This window comes from Palaemon carinicauda, chromosome 21, assembly GCF_036898095.1.
Source record: "Palaemon carinicauda isolate YSFRI2023 chromosome 21, ASM3689809v2, whole genome shotgun sequence".
Classification (NCBI taxonomy): domain Eukaryota; kingdom Metazoa; phylum Arthropoda; class Malacostraca; order Decapoda; family Palaemonidae; genus Palaemon; species Palaemon carinicauda.
Genome location: NC_090745.1, coordinates 24,918,063 through 24,930,562, shown reverse-complemented (window position 1 = coordinate 24,930,562; position 12,500 = coordinate 24,918,063). Strand labels below are relative to the sequence as shown.

Below are 12,500 nucleotides of genomic sequence, written 5' to 3'. Positions count from 1 at the left end.
ACACCATTTAATACTTCAACACTCGAAAATTCAGGTTCGAACATAAATGTAATGTCAAAAATATCCAGCGAGAGTAAAAGTAACCGTGAGAAGAGTGAGATTATGTATCAGTTCTGATGTTAAGACTGAACTGACTGAAAGTAAGGAAATCAAGACTTGGGAGAACAACTAATAAAGAAATAAAATAATAACAGCAACAATGAAAGTATAAGGTAAAGAATAAAGAGGGCCATAATGCACTTGTTTGGATAACTATTTACTCACGGCATTCAAATTACTTTTTCTTCAGTACGATAAACCTTATTCGGGAGAGTAACAAAACGTAAAAATTTCCAGAATATTCAAGTTTCAGGCTATGCTTATAACTGAATTAGTTCTTTTCAGTCGTTATGTTCGATAGAAGTGTTTTTGTCCGTATATATGAAATTGTCCTCTACATTGCGAGAGTAAAACATGGAAGGGTTTGAATCATCAATTTTCGATTCGCAGAAGTTATAGTTTTATTCCAAATGAGAGAGAGAGAGAGAGAGAGAGAGAGAGAGAGAGAGAGAGAGAGAGAGAGAGAGAGAGAGAGAGAGATTAGGTTTTAGAATAAGTTTATTGGAGCATCTACAGTAAATGACATTATAGACCACGTAAGAATATATATATATATATATATATATATATATATATATATATATATATATATATATATATATATATATATATATATATATATACACATATATATATATATAGTTTTATAACAAACTTTTCACAAGATATTTTTTATACTTTCAATCATGAAGTTGTAAGTTGTCCGTCGTAAAACCTTGTGAGAATTACATATAAGAAGAGAACCTACTCTGGCCAGGATTGAACCCAATACTGTATGTAAACAGAAGGAAACAATGTAAATGTGACCTATTCTTTTGGGTCGTATAACACCTCATTTCAGTATTAATATAACTGAATGTGACCTAACCATTGGTGTAGAACAGCACTTCAAGTGGCTGATAAAATCACGGGAGCTTAAATAACATGTTTATTCAAGTTAAGTTCAACAACAAAACCACGAGAACGAGTTCTTTATCTTCCTCTTAACAGTTATTGGTATTTCCGTCTGTCATGTGTGCTTGTGAATACGTACGGGGTCACTTTACACTATGCAATACCTGTAACAGTTTTGTTAATTGCAAGACAGTATCAATCAAAAAATCAAATTTAAGAAAAATACAGCAAAAACTCAAATTCCTTTTGCGACACCAAAAATGTAAGCAGTCAAGAATCAATAGGAAAAGTTTACGATTACGCAGATTTGATTTACAAAGTCTCTCTCTCTCTCTCTCTCTCTCTCTCTCTCTCTCTCTCTCTCTCTCTCCAGAGAAAAATCTAACCTTACGGCAATTATTCACATATACTATTGGTGTAGATATATAAAATGTGAGACCGTTACATTAACTGACGTTAATATATTATCATACCTAAAGCAATGTATGATGTTTCCCATTTATTATGTTTCCCATTTATTATGTCTCATTTATTATATGTCTCTTGTAAATAAATACACCCCCTATGTATTCATATGTGTATATGCATTATTATACCATGTTATTATGCATAGTTATTCATTATATTATTAAGTGTGGCAACGCCCCGAAGACATGGCAACAATGTACCTCCCAGCCTTGGGGCATCACACAGTATGCTTGTATTGTCGTTCGTCACCCAAGGCAGACGTATTTCCTGCCTGTTGTATTTAACTCTTATATTGCACCTTCTCAATAGAACTTACATTAATTTCAAGATTGTGTTTCCTTCCCAACCTCCCAGGAACACCCCCAACATGGCGCAGTGAGTATTTTGTGAGAAGACAGTGCTTTTACAAGTTTTTCAAGCAACACAAGACGACGATTACAGCCGCCATTACTCTCCCCGTGAATCTCCATGGATTTATTGTGCAGTTCATGTGCATTTAAGTGTAGTGTTCGTTGCCCATAGTGACTTATAAGTGGACCCTTTTAGTGCAGTGTGCCTTAGTGACCCCCTCATGTGCTGTGTCTTGTAATTAAGTACAAGAACGAGCTTAGCACATAATTCAACTTGGCCGGCACACTGACATCCAGTCACTTTGAACGCTTCCGGGCAACTGACCGTGACGTCACCGAGGGGAGTGACTACTGCTCGTCGAACAGACTCCTCCCCCTCCCTACCTGAACCATACCGCTACATTTAGTATAACATGCACATATTCGTAAGAATGATATTATTTCTGAATATTTTGGAAAATTGAACTTTTATTTCTTACATATTTCTTTTTGATATGTTAATGTTATTGTTTTTACAATAAACCATGTCGGAATCAGAATTTCACGAGGAATCTTCTGATATACGAGAAGCAGAGGTAGAGGAAGGATTTAATCCTAATGTTGGAGCTCTCGGTGGATTAATTGGGGAGGAAGTATACCAGTTGCCACCGCCACTCACCCCACATTATACAACTCCTCCATCAGCTTCAGGGGCCGATTTTCTTCATTTCATCAAGTATCTTGAACAATGTCGAATACAAGAGGATGCAAGAAGGCGCCAAGAAGAGGATTTTCGACGCAGAGAAGACGAACAACGTCGACAGGAAGAAAGTGCTCGCTTTACAGCATTGTTGCAGAGGTTGCTCCCTGTTACCTCCCAACCTGACAGCACACATAGCCTTTCAGTCAATACCTCGTCTACATCGTCAGTACCTACTGTTTCATCTTCAAGTTCATCAGTAATACCTGCCCCTCAAAAAGCTATCACCCAGAACCCGCCTCCCCTTCAAGCAGATGCCAGTTTTCAAGTTTTTCGAGAATGGAGACGTCGATGGGAAGATTATTCTATCATGGTGGATTTATCCAAGTTACCTAGAGAGAAGCAACTCATCCAGCTTAGAATGTGCCTCACTCTCGAGACGCACAGGATCTTGGAGCACACCCTGGATATTCCACCCAGCACAGCCAAGACAGTAGAAGAGGTCTTAGATGAGCTGCAGGATCACGTGAAAAGTCTACGCAACGAAGCCCTACGCCGAAGGGAACTCTTAAGTTGTAAGCAGTTTGAGGGAGAATCTTTTTCAGATTTTTACGTGCGACTTAAGCATATAGCTGAAGAGGTGGACGTCTGTCCGGGGAATTCATCAGTGTGTGAGGAAACTCAAATGAAGATGATAATTCTCATGGGTATCAGGGATGGAGAACTCGTCCAGAAACTCATCTCTCTTGATGCAACAGCTTCACTACAGGAGGTGGTCAATACTTGTCGCTCATATGAGGCGGCCAGGAAGGCTACTTCTGCCATTCGAGCACCAACCTCCCAGCTACGTGTTGTTTCAACATACAAGAAACAGAAAGGAAGTGGTAAAAATCATTCTTCAACCCCACCACCCAAACCAGCCACTCCCTGCCAGTGTTGTGCACGTACCCACCATTCTTCCGAAGTTTGCCCAGCCCTAGAAAGCAGCTGCAAGAACTGTGGTCGACGAGGTCATTGGGACAGGACTCCTAAGTGCCCAGCCAATGCAGCACAGTGCCGAGTTTGTAACCGTGTGGGACATTACGATAAATACTGTAAGACAAAGAGAAATGACAGTACACAGGGTGGCTCTTCAAGTGACAAAGCTACCCCATCGTCAGGTAAATCAAAGGTCGTAAAGAAGTCCAGCTGTCGTCGAGTCAAAACTTTCGGCAAGTCGCCTAAGCCTGTCAGTGTTCTTCTAACATATGGAGATGTTACATCCCGAATTCAGATGTTACCTGACACAGGCGCCGAAGTCTCCGTGGTAGGACCCCAGCATCTTGACCTACTGAAGATACCTAGGAGTAGTTTGAAGCCATTTCCTACAACTGTAACTCTAACTGCCGACGGTTCAGCCATGGCACCTGCTTTGGGTACCTTCCAAGCCACTCTTACTCTGGGTAAGCAGTCCTGTTCTGCTGTTATACAGGTTCATGACGGTGTTCAAACACCATTGCTGTCTTACAGCCACTGTAAGGAATTAGCAATTATTTCTCCTGACTTTCCCAAGCCAATATTGGAAGTTAAGCATGTCAAAAGATGCAAGGAATTGCCCCTTTCTGCTACCACATCCCCTACTGAGGCAAGAGAATTTTTTCTACGGGAGTTCAAGGATGTTCTCGTCACCAAAGAAGACCTCAAGACTACACCACTCCAGCCGATGACCGGTCCTCCAATGAGGATCCACCTCAAGGAGGGTGCAGTACCCTTTGCTGTCCACACTCCACGCCAGATACCCTTTGCTTTCCGCGACCAAGTTAAGGAAGAACTCGCCTCCATGGTAACCCAAGGAATTATCAAGCCTGCTGGCGATGAACCTTCAGAATGGTGCCATCCACTCGTCGTAGTAGCTAAGGATTCAGGTGTCCGAATCACTGTTGACCTCACTAAGCTCAATAGCCAAGTGTCCCGACCAACCCACCCTTCTCCAACTCCGTTCGCTGCCATCCGTAGTGTTAATTCGAAGGCAAGGTATTTCACTACAGCAGATGCCTTATGTGGATATTGGCAGATGGCACTTGCTGAAGAGGACCAACACTTGACAACCTTCATTACACCGTACGGCCGTTTCAAGCATTGCAGAGGCCCAATGGGTTTTGCAGCTACAGGGGATGCCTTCTGTCTCCGCGGTGATATGGCTCTTCAAGGAATGCAGAACTGTGTAAAGGTCGTGGATGACATACTTCTTTCGGATGAAGATTACTTCACTCATCTTCAACAAATCTACGAGATGCTTCTTCGATGCCGTAAATTCAGGATTACTCTCAATAGAGACAAGTTTGTGGTTGCTGCATCTCAAGTGTCCTTTTGTGGATATCAGCTCTCAGAAGAGGGTATAGCAGCTGATCCTGGCAAAGTCAGTGCAATCCGGGACTTTCCAACTCCTACCAATTTGACTGACCTTCGATCATTCATGGGTTTAGTGAACCAGTTGGCTGAATTTACCCCTGATATTGCTGCTACAGCTCAGCCCCTACGACCTCTGATGAGCCCCAAGAGAGCATTCGTTTGGACTCCTGATCATGACGATGCATTTCGTCGAGTCAAGGCCGCCTTGGTAAGCCCCCCAGTCCTTGCCTCCTTTGATCCTGCATTGCCGGTAATCCTCCAGACTGACGCCTCTCGCCTATATGGAATTGGATACGCCCTTCTACAGGACCATAGTAATGGCAGACTTCGCCTAGTTCAATGTGGCTCCCGCTTCCTCACAGATGCCGAGTCCCGCTACGCTACTATAGAGTTAGAATTGTTAGCTGTGGTGTGGGCTATGTCTAAGTGTAGATTGTATCTAGCTGGTCTTCAGCATTTTACCCTGATGACTGATCACCGGCCACTCATCCCAATTCTCAATCATTATACACTTGATGCAGTGGAGAATCCTCGCCTTCAGCGTCTCAAGGAAAAGATTTCACCGTACCTATTCACAGCAGTGTGGCAAGCTGGAAAGCAGCTCAGCATTCCAGATGCCTTATCTCGAGCTCCAGTCAGTCAGCCTACTCCTGAAGATGATATCACTTGTGCTGATGTCGCAACACACGTCAGATATATCATCAATGTCAATGCTGTCATCGCCGAAGAAGATTCTACGCCCCAAGATGCAGATAGGACACTTCAGGAACTTCGAGCTGCAGCAAGAGCTGATTCATCGTATACCCGTCTTGTGAATTGTGTGACTTCAGGATTTCCATCAAGCCGTTATAACCAACACCAGTCGTTACTCCCTTTCTGGAAATTAAGGGAAAACCTCTCAACTGATGGTGATCTGGTTCTCTACGGAGCAAGAATTGTTGTCCCTGCTGCCCTCCGCCGTCGTACTCTCGCTCGTCTACATGATAGCCATCGAGGAGTGGAAGCCACAAAGCGACGTGCAAGACAGACTGTTTTTTGGCCGGGAATTGATTCAGACATCACCAGTACTGTCAGAGCTTGTGAATCATGCCAAATGTTGCAGCCTAGCCTTCAGCAGGAACCCTTATTGAATGATGATCACCCTACGAGGCCTTTTGAGTCTGTCTCAGCTGACTTTTTCAGTGTCGCTGGGAAGTCATTCCTCGTTGTAACCGATCGACTCTCTGGGTGGCCTGTTGTGGTACCATGTAAAGGAGACACTACTGCTTCCAACACCATACGTATCTTCTGTCGTTACTTCAGGGAAGTCGGTGTTCCCCTTCGTCTCAGGACCGATGGTGGCCCTCAATTCGCCAGCAAAGACTTTCAAGATTTCATGATGAGATGGGGTGTCCACCATATCATGTCGTCACCACATTACCCGCAGTCCAATGGCCATGCAGAAGCTTCCGTAAAAGCCATTAAGCACTTAATTCTGAAGACAGCACCTTCTGGCAATATTGACTGCGAAGAATTTGATCGAGGCCTTTTGGAACTGCGTAATACTCCAAACTTCACAGGCCGCTCTCCAGCACAGATTTTGTATGGCCGCCCACTCCGTACCTGTGTACCTGCTCATCCACAGTCTTTTTCAGAGGAATGGCAGGCCAAGTCTGAGGACTGTGACCGCCGTGCAGCTGCCCGTGCTGAACAAGTAAAACTACAATACGATCAACACGCCCGGCCACTTCCCAAGTTGGAAATAGGTCAGACAGTAAGGATCCAAGACCCGATATCACATCGATGGGAAAAGGTTGGCGTTGTCATGGGTTTTGGCAAATCACGGGACTATGAGGTGCGTCTTCCCAGTGGCCGAGTTTGGTGGCGTAACCGCCGCTTTCTACGTCCAGTGCCAACACCTGGTGTTGACCCCCTTCCCCATTTACCTGTGGCCCCTTGCACGGACATAGAAAGGTCCTTAGTCTCTAACCCCCAAGTGTTCCCACGCAGATCTCAAAGGCTCATTAGAAAGAGTTCGCTCGAGAATGGAACTACGAGCGCGAGGGGGGGAGGGAGGTGTAGATATATAAAATGTGAGACCGTTACATTAACTGACGTTAATATATTATCATACCTAAAGCAATGTATGATGTTTCCCATTTATTATGTTTCCCATTTATTATGTCTCATTTATTATATGTCTCTTGTAAATAAATACACCCCCTATGTATTCATATGTGTATATGCATTATTATACCATGTTATTATGCATAGTTATTCATTATATTATTAAGTGTGGCAACGCCCCGAAGACATGGCAACAATGTACCTCCCAGCCTTGGGGCATCACACAGTATGCTTGTATTGTCGTTCGTCACCCAAGGCAGACGTATTTCCTGCCTGTTGTATTTAACTCTTATATTGCACCTTCTCAATAGAACTTACATTAATTTCAAGATTGTGTTTCCTTCCCAACCTCCCAGGAACACCCCCAACAATTGGTATTAATTGGTGATTTTTATCAAGGAAATAACTCGAACATATTAGTATAAATTGGATAGTGAAAATATGTATATACATTCTGATGTCCACTGTTTTCAGCAACATACATACATGCGCACACACAATCGCATATCAGTTCTTATGGTGGTTGGTGAAGAAATTTACATAAAGTACATTCTGATGACCACTTTTTTCAGCAACTTACACACAGACGAACATACAAGCGCATATCAATTCTTATGGCGATTGAAAAGAATAAAATATCTAATTTATTCCAGGAAATGATTTCTTCGAATGGTGATTTTGAAATAGAATGACCAGATAAAAAAAAAAAATGGATCCCTTCAATGCAGCAGAAGACAAAGTGAATTCCTATGTTCCGAACTCTGCTCGGATATTTATTTCGACTTTTATTATGCACAATTTGCAAAGAATGGTGGCAATATAAAATACAGTCGCGATAATTCTTTCGTAAATATTGATTTACAATAATGTATATTGTAGAGTGACGTTTATAAAGGATTATTTAGAATTTTGCAGTATACAATCACTCCTTTATTATATTTCTAAAGTTATAAAATCTCGATACTGCCACTCTCTCTCTCTCTCTCTCTCTCTCTCTCTCTCTCTCTCTCTCTCTCTCTCTCTCTCTCTCTCTCTCTCTCTCTCTCTCTCTCTCTCTCTCTCTCTCTCTCGATAGATTTATAAATATTTTGTACGATACAATCAAACATGAACATCTATTCATAGGTTCCATTGAACATTCACTCCTCAGTACTATCAACGTTGTTATAAACTATTAAAAGTCAATACACTTTTGACGTGAAATTAGTGTACATAATACATTAAAGGATCGTCATTTCAATAATACTGTTTTCCACATGTTGATTTTAGAAAAACAATTAGTAGATTAGGTGTTATTTAATAAAATCTGCCTAAGTGACAATTTAATAGCATGCGTAAACAATTTTCCCTCAAGGCGTTAAATTAAACACAACAGGGAGAATATTAGTATTGTTGTAAAATCATGACAAAATAGCCTTCACCTAGAGTAAGCTCATGGCATCTGAACACTTGGCAAGAGCCAAGGACTTCTTTACACACACCACCTAACACAGAACTCTTACTAAACCCTCAGTACATTAAGAAAATAATGAAAAACAAAATAATACTGCACTTTTTATACGATATACTAAATGTAATTTATTGTTAGAACGGAAGACAAGTTTTAATTTCACAGAAAAAAATATTCTTTTGTATATATCAATATAATATGCATGTTTTTTCCAACGAAATATATGTTACATTCTGCATCCAAATATCACTGCTATATATATATATATATATATATATATATATATATATATATATATATATATATATATATATATATATATATATATATATATAATTAACGTGAAGATACCAAGATATCAACATAAATCACAAATAAAAACTGGCAGACAATTTAGTATCGTGGAAGATCATTTGAAGGTGTTGTTAATTTGCAAATAAAGATTCTCAATTAAGTATATGAGATGGGGAAAATGTGACAGTGATGGCAGGAAAAAGTCATTTAAATACTGGTTAAGACACTTGAGCTATGAAAAAAAAAATCTTTAATTAGGTAAAAAATTCTTCCGGAAAAAATGGGTGACTTTATTTCTGGACATTCATCAATTTACTTAAAATTAAGAATTATAAGGGTTTTCTACTACTTAATGATAAAAAAAAACTCTTACAAACGACTACAAATTATGTTCCATGACAAATTTAATAGGACTGACATTATCAAATTTTATAAACAGTAAGAGTATCAATTTAAAGAGAACCAGTTGTCTAACATTACAGATTTTTTAGGTAGTTGTATTTTCGTATCAGTTTGGGTGCGCTTCACTCTCTCTCTCTCTCTCTCTCTCTCTCTCTCTCTCTCTCTCTCTCTCTCTCTCTCTTTTATATATATATATATATATATATATATATATATATATATATATATATATATATATATATATATACATACATACATATATGTATGTATATGTATATATATACACATATATATAAGTATATATATATATATATATATATATATATATATATATATATATATATATGCACATGTATTCTCAAAAAGCCTGCTTTGAAGTTAATTAAAATAATTTCAAATTCCAAATGAACAGGAGATTCTTATTCATGATATGTAAAAAGAAAAAAAAACGAAAGAGCGTCAAATATCTCAACATTTCTATCAATGGAAACAATGTTTTTCTTTTTATCTAATCTAAAGATATAACGTTCCACGTCCTTCTTGCTCAAGGAATTAATGACAGCAGCATCATAGGGTTCAGAAACTTACTTCATTCCCAAGCTGACAAAAACCATTTAGTTATGATAATTGGAAGAGGAAAAGCAGGAGGGGAGCGGGTGAACTTTTACGCAGAGGAATAATGACTGTGGATGATAAACTACGCTAATAAAAGATAGAGACGAGAGAATTAACTATAATATCATAAGTCAATCAAAGAGGAGTTATGGATGACATGTGGGAGATTGGTTTATCTAAAGATAGAGAGAAGTATGATCAGAAAGATTATAATTTTTCTTTCACCTATCAAAAATAGGTAAATGATTACCATACGCCAAGATTGAAAATCAATAGAAAAATAATGAAGAAAAGTTCGTGCGAATACGCATTTGAAAAAATGAAAAAAAAAAAAATATAAGTAGTTACTTGGTTAACTATAATACAAAATCCACATAAAGAAAAAAACAATATTATGCCTTCTATCCCTTCATATGGGTAAAATATGAAATAATCTTAATATCTGGAGGATGGGTAATCTAGAAATGCATCCCAAACTTAACTTAGCAAGAAAGAATAAATGACAACAACGAAATCCTAAGAAACAATCCTAATAAAATCAGAATCATGGAAAACCACGACTACATCACAAACAAAGCGAGCACACGCAGTACCACCTAACTCGATTAGAAGGGGAAATTATAACATGCGTTGCTTATACAAAGAATATACTACTCACAGTTAAAAAGAAAAAGAAAAAGGAAAACATCACCTGAAGGAAAGGGGAAAAGGATGTAGTTTCCTCCGGCGATGTAACAACGTGAAGCGAATCGAAGGAAGGGAGGAAGATAAAAAAAAAAAAAAAAATAAATAAAAGCCGCTGATTAGATATTAGAAAAAAACCCCAACTGAAATTGAGAAAATAGCCTCGGGGTAAACAAGGGTTTAGACAATATATAATTGTGGAAGAAAATTGTAATATCACAGGACAGGAAAAAGGAGGGAGGGGTGAAGGAAGAAGCGAAGAAGGGAAGGTGGTGATTTAATCTAAATAGGTATGTTGTTATCTTATTGTCATAAATTTCATAAGTATTGTGAAGTAGTTTGAAGAATGTAGTTCAAAATGACCACTGTGTTACATTCCTAGATTTTCAAATAACACAATAGAAGGAAATAGATAAAGATAAAGGAGCTGGGCAGCTGGTTGAAAAAGACTAACGGTAATGGATGATTAATTTTGAATCATCTGACGTCACAACCACCGAGGTTATAGGCTGAATGAAAACAGTTGCAAAAAAGCAATGAACTTGAAGTAAAAATATTCAAGGAACAGTTATAAAGAATGGAAAACGGAAAACATGATTTTTGCTTTTTTTACATTAAGAAGCGTTGTTTCGATTTGCAATCTTTCCTAATAATACAATTTCCTCGAAAAAGGGTTCAATGTTTTTGTATATCTTTTTTTTACGCGCACGCGCAGTCGTTCAACATGCGATTGTCGTCTGTCAATCGCAATCTTTAAGCAATTCGCGACATGAAAATAGCTTTGTAATGATACCAATACACCGAGGTTGATCAAAGGATCCATGCAATCGAGATGTTTATTTCCCTCATAAAGTATTTTGGTCAACTGGTGCACAGGAAGGAAAAATAAGCCATGGCTGGAATGTAGTTCGCAGTTACACAAGGAAATGAATTTTTGTCCTTTGAAGGAAAATTCAGCAGGTAAACAACCGACTGCAGTATTATTATTATCATTACTAATAGCTAAGCTACAAACCTAGTTGGAAAAGCAGGATGCTATAAACCCAAGGGCTCCATTATGTAAAAAAAAAAAAATAGCCCAAAGAGGAAAGAAAATAAGGAAATAAACTACAAGAGAAGTAATGAACAATTAAATATTTTAAGAACAGAAAAAATTTTAAAATAGAACTTTTACACATAAACTAAAAAGAAAAGAAATTTATATCAGTAAACTGAAACTACAAAGTGGGCTCACAGTCACATTTCTATATATAAAAATATAATGTTATATAAATCTTTTAGTACTGTCCTCCTCACTATAAAGGGTTTATAAGATGAAAAAAATATATTTTATATGAGAATTACTTACTTCACAGTAATGTAAAATTATAAAAAAATCAAAATTACTCTATATGATGAGCATCGACAAATTTCTTCTTTCAAAGAAATTATGAAAGAAACACTCAATAATGAATATATATATATATATATATATATATATATATATATATATTATATATATATATATATATATATATATATATATATATATATATATATATATATATATAGTCCAGGGAAAACTAAAAGATAGATGTGCCGGGAAAGAACTCAAGGATATTTAGTCCATGGAAGAACTAAAATTATATATAGCCCAAGGAAGAATAAAGGGACATTTAGCACTAAGATATATAGTTTTGGGGAAGAATATTATTATCATCATTACAAGCTAGGCTATAACCCTAGTTGGAAAAGCAAGATGCTATAATCCCAAGGGCCCCATCAAGGAAAAATAGCCCAATGAGGAAAGTCAACTAGGAAATAAATAAACTACAAGAGAAGAAAAAACAATCAAAATAAAATATTTCAAGAACAGTAACAACATTATATTAGATCCTTCACATATAAACTATAAAAACTTCATGAAACAAGAAGAGAAATAAGAGTGTACCCCCAAGCAAGAGAACTTTAATTCAAATGGAAGGCTATGGCACTACCCAAGACCAGAGAAAAGTCGTTAGATTTTAGAGTGTCCTTTTCCTAGAAGAGCTGCTTACCATAGCTAGTCTCTTCTACCGTAGCCAAGAGT

The 12,500-nt window shown here is 38.0% G+C and overlaps 1 protein-coding gene across 1 annotated transcript; it reads left to right on the top strand.

Moving 5' to 3' along the window:
- Positions 1-1,422: 1,422 nt before the first annotated feature.
- LOC137615222 (uncharacterized) lies at positions 1,423-7,282 on the top strand. Its single transcript, XM_068344902.1, has one exon. The coding sequence runs from the start codon at positions 2,336-2,338 to the stop codon at positions 7,151-7,153; it is 4,818 nt and encodes a 1,605-aa protein (XP_068201003.1). The 5' UTR covers positions 1,423-2,335; the 3' UTR covers positions 7,154-7,282.
- Positions 7,283-12,500: the final 5,218 nt, after the last annotated feature.